The sequence below is a fragment of the Chrysoperla carnea genome, chromosome 3 (assembly GCF_905475395.1).
Source record: "Chrysoperla carnea chromosome 3, inChrCarn1.1, whole genome shotgun sequence".
NCBI lineage: Eukaryota > Metazoa > Arthropoda > Insecta > Neuroptera > Chrysopidae > Chrysoperla > Chrysoperla carnea.
The window spans coordinates 73,077,426-73,095,435 of record NC_058339.1 but is presented as its reverse complement, the minus strand read 5'-3'; the positions used below and the strand labels follow the sequence as shown (position 1 = coordinate 73,095,435).

Below are 18,010 nucleotides of genomic sequence, written 5' to 3'. Positions count from 1 at the left end.
CAAAATCCGTTGCGCAGTTTCAAAGATTTAAGCGTACATAGGGACATAGGGACAGAAAAAGCGACTTTGTTTTATAATATGTAGTGATTAGACTTGTTTCTTTCTTTTCAGATTTTATTTAAAACAGGCGGATTTTTTTTATTTTTTATTTTATTTAGCTATATGACCAAAAATAGCCAATCCGCTGGCTATTATCATTTTTAGAAGAACGAACTAACCATTACAAACTCTTATGATGATGTCTCTCAGTAGTGTGAAAATTGAAATAGCAAAGAATATTAATTTTCAATGGGTTTTTATCTAGAAAATGCAATAATTATCATGAAAATTAACTTTTATTTAATTAAATATGTGCTATTTTCCTAAGATGTTCATATAATTTCAAATAAATAAAATAATTTTCCATCATTTTTTCAAAATTAATTTTCGCATTTTTATTTAAAAAAAAAATAAAATACTTAACGTAGCCTTGTTATAATCACTATTAATATTTAAGTCTATCATTATTAATTTTCTTGTATTGCATGCAATTTATTAATTGTATGTGAATAAAATACAATTGTTGTGGAAGTGATCAAAACATATTCTATTGTTATAGTCGCTCTCTTGATTACTATTAATCAAAGAAAATCATTACAATTAAAATTCAATCAGTAATCTTGGTATTCAAAAAGGTGCGTATACCAATTTTGATTCGTCAGTGTATGGTGAAATTTTGTTTTTTGTGAAGCTGTCTAATTGTTGTGAATTTTCATATTGTTGTTAAAAGTTTTGGGCAATTTTATTTTGTTGGGGATATAGAAATTGAAATTGATTCAATTGTAAGTAATGGTTTTAAGGTTTTAACTTATAGTGTTGTATATTTGTTATTTTGGTTCGTCAAAACCATCTATTTCTTGATTAAATGTTTCAAAAATTTCTCAACCTTTTCAAATAATAGAACTGGATTACGAATTTTGATAATTTGTGCTCAAACATTAATAGACTAATCACATAAAATTCATAAAAAGTGTTTCGAGGAATTTTTTTCCACTAAGCCAGAAATTGACCACGAAAAAGCGATTACAAATATTGGATAAAAAATACAACAGCTGAATGTACGGGTGAAGAAGTGTGGGGGCGTAAAGGAATGACAATCAGTTTTTTGCGGCGTAAATACTCGTCCTATCAAAAAAAGTTAAATATAACCGTTGTAGATAGTAAAAAAACTCTAGAACTTTTATTTTTATCATTTTTTAACATAAAAAAATCTATTTGAATTCCTAATAGACTGGTTTTTATGCTTTTTCTAATTTCAGTAGTTTCTGAGAAATTGGAAAAATTATATAATAATCAAATTTCATACCCATTCCCATTTTGTAATTTTTTATGCAATACAAATTATATTTGATGTAATATTGTGTTGAAGTTGAATCATATACATGAAAGAGTCACTCGAGTCACCTAAAGTCACCAAGAAATTTTGATAAATTAAGCCCAAACATTAAGCAGATTACAAATTTTCATTCTAATTATGTATCGCATCAATTATTAGAACTTCCCTAAAAATATCATAGTCTAACTTGGATAATTTTCATTCGTGAAACCTTCGGAACATATTTACTTAAATCAATCTAATTTTTTTTGAATTGGGAAATGCTACTTTTTAACCCGAGACCAATATTTTTTCTAGATTCAAATGCTTTATGTTTTAAATAATTAAAAATTGAATATCTAATTTTCAACACTGGAATAAACATTTGCTATCTCAAATTAACAATGGAATATGATTCTGAAAGCAGATTTGTTATTTTAGAAACTTTCATGTCATGAATGTAATACTTTTGCCTATACGTATTAAGAAATGTATGCTTTTTTTTTTTTAATTACAGATGTTGATTGATTTTCTTGTATTAATTGCTTCACTTATTGTTATTTTTATAATATTTTACACTTGGAATTATGATTATTGGAAAAAACGGAGTATTCCATATGAAAAACCATTTTTCCCATTTGGTAGTATTAAAGATGCTCTACTTGCCCGAAAAACTTTATGTTCCGTATTAAATGATTGTTACCAGTAAGAATACATTCCTAAATTTATTTTTTGACTGAAAGATTTTAAACAAAATTTTCATTCTAGGAAATATAAAGATTATAAATATTTTGGAGTATATTTTGGACGACATCCCGTATTGTTTGTTCGTGATTCACAATTAGCTAGAGATGTTATGGTGAAATATTTTAATCATTTTCAAGATAATACAATAAATATTAATGAAAAATCAGAACCATTAGTTGCGAAGAATCCTTTTGTTTTGAAAGGAGAACAATGGAGATCGAAACGTGGTCATTTAACACCTGGTTTTACAGCTTTAAAAGTATGTTTTTGTTAATAATTAATTAGTCTCTATATATACAGTTCAAATGTCTAGAAAAATGTGCCGGAAGAGTTTGTTAGCACATAAAAGATTATAAAAATAAAAAAACAATTAAAGATGAAAAAAAAGGTACCTATATATTTTTTAGACAATATTTCAAAAACTATTAATTTTTATGAAATTAAAAAACAAGATTTTTAAAGAGGAAATTATGCGCAAATTGAATAGTATGTATATGGGTATATCAGTTATATGTGTGTGACATGTATGTATGTGTAATGTGACAGAGTAATCAACACTGTTTATACATGGTATTTCAATAATTAACTCAGCCAATTGTTTGTTTTCACTTATTTATTTGGTAAAAAATGTTTCCGGCACATTTTTCGAGATATTCTGAATCCAACGAGCTATCACCAATTGTATTTGTACGATCCTTATCTCTAAATTTCATCAATTTGAACTTTATGACTAGACTAAAAGGTTCCAAAATTACGATTTTATGTTTTAGCTAAAACAAATGTTTCCACATATGGTAGCTGTATCTGAGCGTCTTGTAGCATATCTTCATCAACAAATTGACTCATCGCAAAATAGTATTGAAGCAAAAGAAGTTGCAAGTTGCTTTGCAACTGAAGTGTTCACATTGAGTGCTTTGAATATTACATCGGATTCATTTGAAAATCCAAAAAGTTCTTTCAAAACAATTGCAAAAACAATGTTAGAAGGTTCAAATTTACTAGCATTTATAACTTGGACCGTGGCAATTGTGGATCCAGGATTGTCAGTTTTATTACGGACTAAGTAAGCAAAGTATAATTGATTTTATGATTTAATTGTTTAAATGAAAGTTTCAAGAGCCTTAACACGGCTTCTACGTAATTTTTTATTTCTTTCTATTTGTTTAAATTAATATATCAATATCAATACATAGTATAACACAAAGTAGCTTCCGTCTCTCTATCGCTAATCCCTATGTATGCTTAGATCTTTAAAACTACGCAACGGATTTCGATGCGGTTTTTCTAATAGACAGAGCCATTCAAAATTAAGGTTTTTTATGTATAATACATGCATAATATAGTAGAGAAACACTGATAATTTGAGATATTAAACGAAATTGTGAAGAAAAAAAGACTAAGTGATGACATATGAAGTGCCCATGCGAAGCGGGTAATTCACAGCTAGTTCGATAGCTTTTTTTTAAACACTTTACTGTCCGTGGAGAACTCACTGTTATATCCATAGCATCCGTAACTATTTTTGTTATTCGCACAGTCATCTTAGATGCCAGACTTAAAATTCCGTTATCCTCTTTCTAGAAAAAAACCCTTCTATAGGCACCCACGATACCAGACTTGTTACAATTTAATCAGACGTGTGATGATAATATAATCAGACCATGTTAGAACCAAGGACTTTTGTTGATTAAAACATACTTATGTTTTTTCCAATTTTCTCAGAAAAGAAGCTCGAATTCGGAATTTCGGTTGTTCCGTTTTTATTGACTGCATCGCTTCTCCGTTGAAGTTTCAAAAATTTCAATGAGTATTTGAATGAGCAGAGTTTTAAGCCAAGAAATCCGAAATGTTTTATTAGGCATACTAATAATTTTAATGTATTTACAGAATTTTGACAAAAGAAGGAGCAGATTATTTCAGAAAGGCAGTAAATGATGTATTAGTTCATAGAGAAACGAACAATATTGTGGTAAATGACATCTTCAACCATTTTTATACGTTGTATCAAAAAAATGCTGGTAAGGAATTATGGCTATTTAAAGCTTATAGGGGAATATTTACAGCTTACAGAAGGGGAAATCCAGTGACAATCATTTTAAGAAGGACAAGGTTTATCCTAATAGAACTCTAAAACTACACTCTAACATATAAAACGCTGTTTTTTGTCTAATCTTTATTTAAGAGGGCAGATTTAAGCCCTCAAAATCACCACTACTATATCATATTATATCAAAAGTGACGGTACGGTTCGAGAATTTTCCTGAGAAGCATTTCTTTAAATATAAAATTCAAGTGCTAAAAAATCTATCTAGTAAGGCATTTATTTATAGTTAAATATTAAAAGGGTGTACATATAAAAAAATTTAAATAAAAAATACTTTTTAAAGCACAAGCTTTTATTGTACTAAAAAGTAGAAAATAATTATTGCTATGAGTCGAACTCATACTTGACTATTATAAAAGTTGGAGGCGCTCAATTAATATTTTAAAAAGAGTATGTATCGAGTGACTCGTAGAAATAATTGAGTTATATGAAAAAACAAATCAAAAATTTCTTAATAGTTATATAACTCGAAAAGTTGCAAAAAAAGTATTGGCGGTAAAATATTTTGCGGAAAAAGTTGGAAATGTTTGCGGTACAAAATTTTTTTTGTATCTTTATTATTTTTCGACTTATTTAACGATAAAGACATTTTTTTCGCAAATACTTTTTTGCATTTAAATTATAATATTTCAAAAAATATATATCCGAAATTGTTAGAACTCTTTGAGCATTTTGCCAGTACCTAAATAAAGTAAATTGGAAAGTGAGAACCATTAATTTTAGTTTCCGTGGTTTCTTTTCGTTAAAAATTCCTTTAATTTTCGAGAAAATGACTTAAAACTTTTTTCATCTTCAAGGATTTTTATGGTAATTGAAAAAGTGTACGATATCCTTTTTTCAAAAATCTACAAGCGAAGCGATGGGAAAATGGGAAAATCAGGCTCATACTTACCATAAAAAAGCATTTTCATCTAATTTACGTATGTTATTCGTATTTCGTATTAGTCTTGCCAAATTTTTTTTAGAATGACATCACTCAACTTTTTATGCATTGTCATCCAAACTAAACGTGAATGTAAAATTTCAGCTCAATCGGTTAAGGATAACATACCTTAAAATTCAGTTGCAAGATCTAACTCGAACATACATACAAATATTGAAGTTAAATAAAATAAATATCCATCCTCTCTAAGACTTTGGAGCAATTTGAAGGACAGTAGCTTTTTCATAAATTTTGTTTTGTGTTATTGCAGATTTCACGAAGGATGATTTAGTTTCGAATGTCGTAACATTATTTATTGATGGAGTAGAAACATCTGCAACGACTATTCGAGGTATATTATATGAAATAGCGGCACAACCTCGAGTCTTCAAGAAATTGCGTAAAGAAATCGACACAATTTTGAATAAAAATAACAATAAATTTACGTATGATGGAATTCAAGAAATGACTTATTTAGATAGCTGTATATCAGAAGGTTTACGCATTTGCTCAGCCGTTCTATTTGCAATGAGACAATGTACACTACCGTTTGAATTCCCATCGCAAAAAGATGGCGAACCAGGTGTGAAGATCGATAAAGGAATATCAGTGGTTCTACCATTTTATTCAATACATTATGATGAGAATTTGTATCCTAATCCTGAAGAATATAAACCGGAACGATTTTATGATGACGAAACAAAAGTTCAGGCCAAAGCTAATCTGTTTGGGTTTGGCGATGGTCCAAGAATTTGTTTAGGTATGACACGTTTCAAACAGTTTTTATATAAGTAACCGAAATATTGTAAACAGGTTACCAAAATACCTTGGTTGTTTTTTGGTCCTTTTTTGAAAGATTTTGAATTTACAAGTTTACTAGTCAGTTTACTATCGAACGGAAATTACAATCACTGTGGTGTAAAATTGCGAACAAAGCGATATCATTCGTGAGTCAAATGAAGATTTCTTTATTATATATTACACCTCCCTCTGGTTAAGTTTTATAAGGCAATACTCACTGAAAGCATTGCTCGATTTTGCGACCGATCGTAAAAATCCCCCGTGAATACGGCCCTGACAACTCCTCAATACATTTTCTGCTTAAAGTAGTCCGGGATAAAAATATCGTAAACTAGGCAATTTGTATGACGTAAATGTATAAATGCTCTAGAAATATCGTAAAAGCGTCCAAAACCAAAGTTTTTTTATGTTTTGTTTTTGGAAAGCGCCGTAAGGTTTTTTGCATAAACAGAATCTGTGATAATTTTCATGATGAAAACTTTTTTAAAGCTCAATCACCAATTAATATTTGTACAATTAACATTATTGTGAGTTCTTCCATAAGGCACTGTGGAAAAAATCACAATTTTAAAATGAAATAATTCAAAATTTTGTCCTACAAGAGGCCCTAAAACTGTGTTTATTGGGATCAAGAGACTTTATGTTTAATATGCTTTAAAAGCTCATTTTTTGTTTAATTTCAATTAATGAATTAAATAATTTGAACTTTTTAGGAATGAGATATGGAACAATGGTTACCAGATTAGGTTTAGCAACAATTATATCAAAATTTGACGTGACTGTGAATGAAAAATCGAAGGAGCGTGCAAAAAATATTGGCCCATCATTTCTTTTCGCTCCGAATGTAGAACCAATCGTGGACTTTCATAAACGTGGCACAATTTATAAAGATAATTAAAAATTAGTGTTTTGTAAAATTTTTTTAGTGAAATAAAATTTTTTTTTTAGTTAAATAATTTTGTTTTTAATAGATAGTTCTAGCTGAAGTAATTGAGCACATTTTTATTTTTATTTTTTTCGACTTTTTAGCTTCAAAATTGACCGAAATATACCAATTTTGTGCATTTTTTGCTAATACAATCAAATGAAAAAGGACCCATATTGTAAATCGTTAGAGATAGAACAAAAGTTTAAATGTAAAAGTTATTCTTTATAAAAAAAAACCGAGAGGTGTCGTGGAAACACTCGGTGGGAACTATATTCCATTCATCCCTTGGTACATTGTAAATGTAGCCCTTACTTTTTTTATTTACAATATATTTTTCTAAAAATTTTTAAGGTATTAATTTGAGAGGTCAAATACTTGTTTGATTCGTTAAAGAATTTAATTTTATAGCTACTTTTAGTTTTTACTGTATGAAATAATTGTAGTACCAGTTTAAGAAAGACATACTTATGATTTAGTAGTCAACCCAATATGTGAGTACATTACGTTTGGTTTGATTAGGATATTTATTATGACTTAACATAAAAATTGCATTGTACTTACTTTAAATTATATCTGTTTTCTTTACCTTTTGATAACTTTCACAACTCAATTTTTTTTAAACGATAAAACATAAAATTTTGACAAAAAATACAAATTGACAGTTTTAAAAAGATTTTTGCATTTTCTCAAAATTCATGGAAACCTGAATCGATTGAAAAAGTTTTAGAGTCCTAGGGAACCTGGATGTCAGTTTTTCGTGTCTATTGCAGTTTTTTTGGTTTTGACTCCCAACCAGAAAACAAAGATCGAGCGATAAGGAATTTAGTTTCAATAATCAACTTTTGTTTGAAACATTTTTTCGTAAACATCACTGCTTACCCGTGAGGACGCAGATTAAGACAAAGCTTTGGTGTCCATTTTTTCCAAACTATAAAAATTTTTGTGTTGTAACCAAGTGCAAGGTTAATAAAAGCGGCCTAGGATTCGCATCCTGTTACGTCTGTTATTCGTTCAAAGTCATCAATTAATTCCTATTCAATAAATTTATCATAAAAAAAATGAAGATTATATTTTTTGCAAGTCATTATTACATGTAAAATTCTATCCATTTCGAATTATCAGGCTTTTAGAACTGAAAAAATAAATGTTATTAAGCTCCCATATGACTCAGTGTCGTAGCAAAAGAGGCCTTGCTCCGTATCAAATAAATTCGTTAGCCAACTTTAATTGAAAAATAAACTACGATTTAGTGTGTCCTTAAAGTGGTTCGACTGTTTGAGCAAGTACGGTGAATGTTCATTTTTTTTTTGCGGTTAATGATAGTTCAAAATCCCTTGATCACGATAAACATAGTTTTGGGGTCTCTTATGGGGTAAAATTTTGAATATTTTATTTTAAAATTGTGATTTTTAACATAGTACTTTATGGAACAATTCACAATAATTTTAATTGTATAATTTTTATTTTAAAGATCCCCCGATCCCAATAAACACCGTTTTAGGGCCTATTGCGCGACAAAATTTTGAATTTGTACAAAAATTAATCGGTGAATGAGCTTCAAAAAAGTTTTCATCATGAAGGAAATTTATCACAGATTCTGTTTATGCAAAAAAAAATTACCTTACGGTGCTTTCCAAAAATAAAAAATAAAAAAACTTTGGTTTTTGACGCTTTTACGATATTTTTAGAGCATTTTTTTACATTTATGTCATACAAATTGCCTAGCTGACTAGTTGACTAGTCATGTGACAGTCGAATCACTTTAAAAGTTACTACGAAAACACTTGTAAAATCAATTAATTTATATCTATAATATCCTCGTATGTTCTTTGTGTGTAGGCTTTTTACAATCGGTGTAATTAGAAATAGATAGTTTTATCTAAAGTATCATTATAAAATTGGCTATCCTTTTCTACTTACACCGTAGACCGCACTTGCACAGTGTAAATAGTTAGTGTATGCACAAAAAATAAAAACAAAAACAAACTATAATCAATTAATATTTCAATCAATGAAGTTTTGAATGTTCTGTTAAATTTGATCGGCTATTAAGGTATCTCATGCGTATAAAATAATTTCTTGAAAACGAAGGATTTTCCTGTAATTAATCATGAATTATAATTTTATCATATTGTGAATAGCAAATGTTGAATGAAAGCATATACAGGATGTTTTTTTAGTTGAAATATTCGCAGGCATTAAACTGGACCTAAGTTTTCAGGCTCAATGAAAAGCTCACTCTACTCAATAAGAGGTAATTGATAGATGAATACTTTAAATTAGAAAGTTGTTATTGATTAAAAAAGTAACATTTTTGTTCGAAACATTTTTAAGCAAACCAAATAGTTTATGCAAAAAAGGACTAAAAAGTATTACCCAAAATAGTTTCTTCGTATCAAAATTGTTATTTTGTATAATTGTTTCAGTGAAATCGATTCACTCTTCGGTAAAAATTTTGTATTAAATCCAATAAAACTGTCTTGCTTTTCTATAAAGACCATTTTTGGTCAAATTGAATGAACAATAACGTTGTACAAAAAACTATATTTTTGCTATACCTTCTATAGTGTAGCTACATTATCGTGTTTAAAACGATACAGTGCGTTAATCTATATTTTTCGGTAGGAACTTTGTTCCTTTTGATATAAATTATGTATATAATTGGTGGGTTTTGATCTGACGACCTTCCGCATGAGATAAAATACAAAAAACCACTTTGAATTAAGTTATTACAACTTAATGGATCAAATTAAATAAACAAAAATATTAATAAATATTAAATAAACATGAGTACTCTTGAGTTATCTCATATATAACTGAAACAATAATAGTTTAATAATTTAATAGCCTTGAAAATTTGGCTGTACTTGAATGATTATTCTCAAATATATTTTATGCGTATCGAATATGTTTCCACTTTTAGATTGAATATACCGTAGAAGAGTTAATAATTACATTTAAATTCGGTATTGGAAACAATTTGTGGGAAATAACTATTTTTTGTTCAGTGATTTAATTTCGAATATTTATGAAGAGGTGAGAAACAAATTTTAATAATAATAATACGTGTGGTTTAATTCTTTATTAATTTTATCAAATTAATTATATTAAAAGTTGGTTGGACGTTTTTCTTGAACTCTCAAATACTATAAAGTTTCTGGGAATCATTTTGATTGTAACATCAGATGGAAAGCTCACATCGCCAAAATTAATACAGTTTGTTATCAAATCAAAGTAATGAAGGGAAGAGTTGATATGAATTCTTTATTACTTATATATTATACAAGCTTTGGCTCGATAATGTCGTTCGGGATTATAGTATGGGACTCAAAAAGTAATAAGCATTATATTTGGATTAAAAAAAGTAAAAAGTTGCAAACCCATTTTTAAAACCATTCCATGGTCTGTAAGCACTCGAAATGATCAAATTTATAATTAAAAATAAAAATAAAAACTACTTTCACCAAAATAAAGTAATTTCTAATCGTTTCACAAGGCAAAAGCGTGGCTATTGTCCTCCGTGTTGCAATTACAAATGTGTAGATCAAGGATCTCGTAACTTAGCTTCAAAATATAGAATAAGTTTTTAAACTGCAAAATCATTTACGGTTTTATGGAAAAGGACAGAGCGACTTTTGTGACGGCCGTAAAAAAGTACCTAATTGATAAATGTCCATACTCTATGGATGATGTTCTTCTCTAAGCCTGGAGTACAATATGCGGTCACTAATGGTTTATGATTTGCGACTTTCGTATTTGTACGAATTTAATTAATTAATTAATTTATCGTATTTAGAATTATTAGTGTCTTTTAGTATTTGACATCTCAGTTGAGAGGATTTTCTTTTTGTTGTTGTTATTATTTTTTATAATTGTTATTTATTTGTTATTTTATTTGTTATTTATTTGTTATTAACTGAAATCTCAGTTTTTTTTTTGTTATTGAAACTATGACATGTTCTGAACAACAATGTTTTGTAAAAAAAGAACGAATAATAATATTATTATTAAGTTGAGCGTTTAAAATTTGAGCACCATGGATTTAAAAAAGTGCCAAGAGTTTGATCGAGAAATTTGTATTTGAGGAATGCTAACAATTGATATGAATGCCGTCAAGATTAGAATGTCGACTCATTTTTCGAGATAGAGATTGATCTACATATTTAAATTAAAAATTAATTTTCTTCCAATTTTTTGTAACTTTTTTCCATTTTTAAAATATTGAAAATAATAAAATACTATTAACGGTTGATCAACCATGATCCAAGATAGATTAACAATCTTGGCCATAATAAGTATATCGAATCAAAAGTAGATTTTTAAACAATTTGCCATCTTAGAACCCGGGAAAAATTGAAATCGATGTTTAAAAATATACCTAACTTTATTTAAGAATACATATTTAAAAAAAACAAATAGAACAAAAATTAAATTTTGTTGTTTTATTGACCAGGGAGGCGTAAGCTGATTTTCGCAATCTAGTGCCCAATAACAGCCCTGCTTTGTCCATAGCTTTACAATAATTCCGATTTATTATCGTTTTGCGATATATTATCGTAACACAACTCGTTCACAAATTATTCATTATACCTGATAATGAGCGCCGAAAGCCTTTATATCAAATATCTTCATAGCGCACTTTTTCATAGCGTTCATATCTTGAATTTCGTAAGAAAGTGCGCTTCGCGTTATATTTGAAAATGCTTTATTGTATAAGAATAGTACCTATTCTGAAATCGTTTCCTACCCTGAAGACTTATTACCTGCTCAATTGATGTAAGTTTTGATTTTTAAACTTAACGAATCTGAACTTAAGTTAAACTTAACTAAATCAAATTTATAAGAAATAATTTAGTTTTTATACCTATATTAGCTTGTTGTTTCAGTTTCTCATTTAACTATTGACTTTAGATACTTTGTATATCATGAATGTAATATTTTTGCCTATATTAATCAAAAATGTACTTTTTAATTTTAGATGTTGGTTGATTTTCTATTATTGCTAGCTTCGCTAATCGGAATTTTATGTATAATTTTTACATGGAAATATGATTATTGGAAAAAACGGGGTATTCCATATGAAAAACCAGTATTCCCATTTGGCAGTATTAAAGATTCAATACTAGGAAAAAAAACTTTTAGTACGCAAATAGATAAATTCTATTAGTAAGTAAAAATTAACTTTTTGCGAAAAATAAAAAATATTTTCATATTTTTCAATTCTAGCAAATATAAAGATTATAAATATTTTGGATTACATTTCGGACGACTTCCTGTATTATTTATTCGTGATTCTCAGTTAGGTAGAGATATTATGGTGAAACATTTTAATCATTTTCAAGACAATGCAATACGTTTGAATGCGAAAGCAGACCCAGTTGCTGGAAACAATCCTTTTGTACTAAAGGGGAATAAATGGAAAACTACAAGGGCTCATTTAACACCTGGTTTTACAAGTTTAAAAGTATGATTTTAGTACATATCAAGTGCGAATCCAGAAATTTTTTTGAAGTGGGTATTATGAATTTTTCATGCTTTCGAAAGAAATAAGTTTTTTTACTACAATGTTTATAGTTTAAGTGTCGAATTTGATTTGACAATGCGTAAATTAGTTTGAATAATCAATTCAGAATTCTATGAGTAATTGGGTAATTTAAAAAAAGCAAGATATTTGATTTTTTTTTTAATGGAATATTTTTTTTTTTTATGCTAAGTATATTTTGAAGACGTTAATTTCTCCGATCACCGCTTTCTGGGTCCGCACTTGCAGATCAAAAGATTTATAATTTTATCTGATTTTATTTGTAGCTAAAACAAATGTTTCCAAATATGGAATCCGTTTCGAAACGCTTTGTAGCATATATTCAACAAAATATTAATGCTTCAAATAATAAACTTGAAGCAAAAGAAGTTGCAAGCAATTTTACAACTGAAGTATTTACGTTAGCTGCGTTGAATATAAAATCGGATTCATTTGAAAATCCAAATAGTTCTTTTAAAACAATTGCCAATACAATGTTTGAATCTTCAGGTATTCAGGGATTTATAACTTGGATGTTAATGACTGTCGATCCACCTCTATTGGAGTTGATCGGAACTAGGTAAGTAATTTTAACAGTAATGTATTGCATGCATTTGCATCTCCAAAAATCCATCACAAAATGCACCCCCTTCCCCCGAAAGTGGAGTTCAAAGACCTCTACATTAAGGTAATCAATTGGGTCTTGTAAGACCCATGGACCCATCTTGTAAACCGTTAGAGATAGAAAAGTTTAAATGTAAAATGTGTAGAGATAGAAAAGTTTAAATGTAATGTGATAGAGTAATCAACACTGTCTATGCATGGTATTTCAACAATTAACTCAGTCAATTGTTTGTTTTCACTTGTTTGTATATATATTTTCCCCTTATTTTGTGGATTTGAAAGCAATCAAAGCCTTCATGTACAGAAATTTATTTTTAATTTTTATGCAGCGATTATAAAAGGGGCAACTTTTCTTTTTAGATTGATGACAAAAGAAGGTAACGCATACTTTAGAAATGCTGTAAATGATGTTTTGAATCATCGAGAAAAAAATAATTTGCAGATAAATGATTTTTTAAATTATTTACATAATCTTCATCTTAAAAACAAAGGTAAATTATTATAAATTTTTTCAAAGATTAGCTGGTATCTCCAATGTGCGTCAGTTTAGTCAGCAAACATGTATACTCATTAATGTCACAAAAAATGCTCGTTTTACATATAATATTAAGTATATGTAAAACGAGCATTTTTTGTGACATTAAGTATATGTGCTATCTATAGTTTTGAAACTGCTAATGCTATAAGAATTCCTTCAAACCGTGTGCTAATCGCTATACAAGTGCTGTTCGCTTATACAATCTCTGCTGTTCAATAAATTTCGATTCTGCTGAATGATTTGTTTGAAATTGTTGTGAAAGAACTCTCAAGCATGCCCTTACACTCAAATTATTTAATATCAAATTTTTTTTTGTTTTATTTGGAAATAGATTTTACAAGGGATGACGTCCTCGCAAATATCGTTACATTATTCATTGATGGAGTTGAAACTTCTGCGGCAGCTATACGAAGTCTATTATATGAACTGGCTGCAAATCCACGAGTATTCGAAAAATTGCGAGAAGAAATTGACACAGTTAAAGCTAAATACAATAATGAAATTACTTTTGATGCCATACAAGAAATGGCTTATTTAGATTCCTGTTTGTCAGGTATTATAAAGAGTGCTTTATAATTGTCGCATTTTAAGAACACAGTGATACAGAGAATACAATTCCAAAAATATAGGTTCTTTGAAATTAATAGATCTTTCTGAATTTTAAACGAGATAGAGCTTCGTTAAACATCGTTTATTTTTTATGTATTTTAGGGACATTGAAATATTTTATAAATCAAAAGTAATTGTAGAAAATAAAATTTCATACGATTTGTCTCTAAGTTGAATACGGAATTATTGATGCGGAATTATTTATGTAAAGCTCTAAAAATTCAATACATCAAGTTTCTAATTCTACTAAACTAGACAGCAGGGGAAGGTGGTCTATAATGACCCCCCTAAGAAAAAATGTAATTTATAGCCAAACTATATTCGACATATGCACAACGTCGAAATATTTTTGAATTCTTTATCCAAATGTTACAATATTGGCATGTCAATTTCTTTTGATCTGTTCAAATTTCTAGAACTATTCAATATTTCTCAAGAGGGATCGTTTTGAACGATCTTGTAAGAATAGTGGGTAAAAGTGATTCCATTGCATTTTTTATCAAATAGATCACAAAAAATATTAACTGTTCTTTTACATAGCATCAACGATTAGTATGAAAACAAAAATCACTGGTAAATTCATCTCAATTAACACATTCAAAACCCGTTACATGATGGAGGATCATTTTACCTATTTTAATTTTACACACAAAATAGGGACCATTTTAAAGTATATAAAGGGGATCATTTTACCCGTAACGACATATTTGAATGTGGTCATAAAAACTGACCTTAAAATTTATTATATACCTATAAAAATGTGTATAATATTATTAAAAGTCAACAAAAGCAAAAAGTAAAATAACGAGCCGGCAAAAACTAATAAAAAAAAAAAAATTTTACGTTAAAATTTGTCTTACCATAGATCATAAGCAGTAAAGTTAATATTTTTGCTACGAAACACAAATTATAGCTTATACATCACCATAAGTCTTTGTTGAACCATTAATTTGATCGCGTGAAAGCCTTCTATCGATAAATATACTACTTAAAATAACGAGGAATCATTTTACCCTGAGGGATCATTATAGACCACTTTCCCCTAAGTATTAAACTGGGAGAAAAAAATTATACTAAGAGTACAATTATTCTAAATGGAACTTTGAGAAATTCTTGAATTTCCGATTGTCATGACAACATTTCGAGTTTTCAAGTAAATTGAAGAAGCTCGAAGTTCACTTATCTTTGAAATGAGCCCTGGTAGAGCACCCAAATATTTCGTATTTTCAATGAAACAAAAAGTTTCCCATTTTTATTTTTTTAGTATATCTAATTAACGAAGCTTTATCTCGTTAATGAAACATCGAATCAAAACATCGATGCGAAGGAATCCTTTTCTTAGAATTTTATCCTGTATACATCTTTGCTCTTCAAACTCAATAATTACCAACGAGACGATTATTCAAATCTCAGTAAAATAATTAATTTTTTTTAGAATCGTTACGAATTAATACTGTACTTCTTACGTCAATGAGAGAATGTACACAGCCTTTTGAATTCCCACCACAAAAGGATGGTACTGCAGGACTAAAAATTGATAAAGGTGTATCAGTTTTGATTCCACTTTATTGTATTCATCGTGATCCAACCTTGTATCCAAATCCTGAAGAATTTAAACCGGAACGTTTTTATGATGAAGAAACAAAAGATCAAGCTAAAGCTAATTTCTTTGGATTTGGCGATGGTCCAAGAATGTGTTTAGGTAAGGATGAGGAAGATTTATCGCCAAATATGAACTCCTGAATTATTCTCTTCTAATTATTCAAAGTACACTAAGAAATGATATTTATTCAAATCACGTGAACCAAAAATTATTCTCGATCTTTTAGAATTTTTCTAAGGGGTATTTTTAAGCTATGAATTCCCTTCTAACTTGAGCAAAGGCGTCGCCATCCGATTGCAAATAGAGAGGCAAGTTGATTTATGGAGATTAGGAAAAGTATGAATTCTAGTTACTTATATTCAAGTAAAAATATAGGAGAATAATGGCGTGGATTTAAGCTTAAACTTTGGGGTTTCACAGACACTGGAGTCCGGATTTATACTGGTGGAAATCGTTTACCTAAAAAATTAATTGTTCTGCTATTTCTTTTTCCCCCTTTCATCTTATGGGAGCCTTTTTCCTAAAAATTTGTTTTTAAAAATGATTTTATTTAGTTTCTTATACTCTTTATATGAAATATACCCTTTATAAGTAACTTTTTTTAAAAATAAATTTTCTCCATCAATGTAGAATCGATAATTTAGAACGCTTGATTAAAATCCATTTTTCATTTGGATCGTACCAGGTACTATTATTTATATATTTATCAGTAAAAATAGTGATTAAATCAAAAAATTGCAGATTATATCTATTTCATTATTTCTTGCATTTTTGTTTATTTTTTCCAGGAATGAGATACGGATCACTTGTTACCAAATTAGCAATAGCTACAATTGTATCAAATTTTGATTTTACGGTAAATGAGAAAATAAAAGAACGCCCAAAACATGTGGGTCCATCATTTATATATTTCCCCAGTGAAGAACCAATTATAGATTTCCATAATCGTGGAACAATTTATAAAGATAAATAGGTGTGTTTTCGAATTTTTCGATTCGAAAATCTATTGAGTTCTATCTTCAAAAAATTTGTTATGACTTTTTATTTGTAAATATTTTATTATAATATTCTTTGTTAATTGTTACAATAAATACATTTTTATTCGAAACGATTAGTTTTGGTCTATTGAAATACTAGCTGTCAGGTGTACATCATATGTAGAATTTCTTGCAGGACTTACTTAATATGAATTTTAATGAACATTTTTTACTTTCAAAAATTGTTACATCAACCTACTTTAAATATATGTATGTATGCATGGTATGCAATATACAACATTGTAAACAACGGATCCGTTAATTATTTTATATCTATTCGAGCTAACATTAATACTTCTTTTGTCTATCGCTAGATAAAGTTTTTCTTAGCATTAAAGTTCCATACTAAATTTTTCTCTTAGTATTAAGTTTCCGGACACATTTTTCTTAAAATGCTTGTTATGGTGTACCTTATCATCCCCTAGAATATAGACCACTTATTCTGATACACACGGTATATTATGGGTAAGGGCTGCTTGTTATTTTTTAATTATGTCCTTTCTGATTGAAGGTACTGAGACGAATTATCGTGCAAAGTGGCAGGTTGATCCATCGCTACTTATCTATCTATCTACAAAATCGAATCTTAAACCACCAACCATCTCATTCGAATTTTTTCCGTACCTACATCTCCCGGAACCATTATTCTAGGATTGTTCTATATAAGAGAAAATGGGGGATAGTGGAACAAATACTGTTTTTGTAGTTTTAAAAATAAAATTTAATCTGATTTAATGGAAGAATGATTGGGGCACAGTGGAATAAGATGGTTAGACATAGAGCAATTAGAAATTCTTTAGATACAAAATTACAATATAAAATATAGAAAATCGGCTTTTTTTATTATCTATTAAATGCAAATTAGATTATTATGTATGATCCGAGCGAAATGTTCAGAAAAATTTATTTCTTTTATAGGTACTCATATTTATAATTATTTGCTTCATTCGACAGTTTTTTTGCTTTAACTAAGCAGTCTACTTCTCTCATATAAAATTCCCGTAATCGGAAAAAAAAGACCCGGAAAAAATAGAGCGAGTTGGTTGGGTTGAAATTGCCGACTATAGAGGAGTTGGTTGGATTCTGAAGTTTTTAGCCCTTGCGATCAAAAATGGGACACTATTGCAGATTTTTTTTCGATCTACAAATCAAAATTTAATGAGCTGGTTTGATAGGAAACAGAGCTCGTATACTTTTCTATTTTGGATACTTGTATTTTCCT

The 18,010-nt window shown here is 28.7% G+C and overlaps 1 protein-coding gene across 1 annotated transcript; it reads left to right on the top strand.

Annotated features, from left to right (window-relative positions):
• The first annotated feature begins 715 nt into the window (after window positions 1–715).
• Window positions 716–16,774, top strand: LOC123296229. The gene is made up of 14 exons (XM_044877691.1): window positions 716–821; window positions 1,872–2,059; window positions 2,123–2,360; window positions 2,872–3,164; window positions 3,989–4,119; window positions 5,399–5,887; window positions 6,642–6,823; window positions 11,835–12,022; window positions 12,083–12,320; window positions 12,665–12,957; window positions 13,362–13,492; window positions 13,871–14,092; window positions 15,584–15,850; window positions 16,540–16,774. The coding sequence occupies exons 2-14, from the start codon at window positions 1,872–1,874 to the stop codon at window positions 16,722–16,724; spliced, it is 3,045 nt and encodes a 1,014-aa protein (XP_044733626.1). The 5' UTR covers window positions 716–821; the 3' UTR covers window positions 16,725–16,774.
• The last annotated feature ends 1,236 nt before the right edge of the window (window positions 16,775–18,010 follow it).

What these genes read in the sequence shown, in the direction of transcription:
- LOC123296229 (XM_044877691.1), top strand. Translation starts at nt 1,872, where the DNA reads ATGTTGATTGATTTTCTTGTATTAATTGCTTCACTTATTGTTATTTTT. An exon ending in GTTGTATCAAAAAAATGCTG is followed by an intron (nt 4,120 to 5,398) that starts GTAAGGAATTAT and finishes GTGTTATTGCAG; the next exon opens with ATTTCACGAAGGATGATTTA. An exon ending in TCTTCATCTTAAAAACAAAG is followed by an intron (nt 13,493 to 13,870) that starts GTAAATTATTAT and finishes ATTTGGAAATAG; the next exon opens with ATTTTACAAGGGATGACGTC.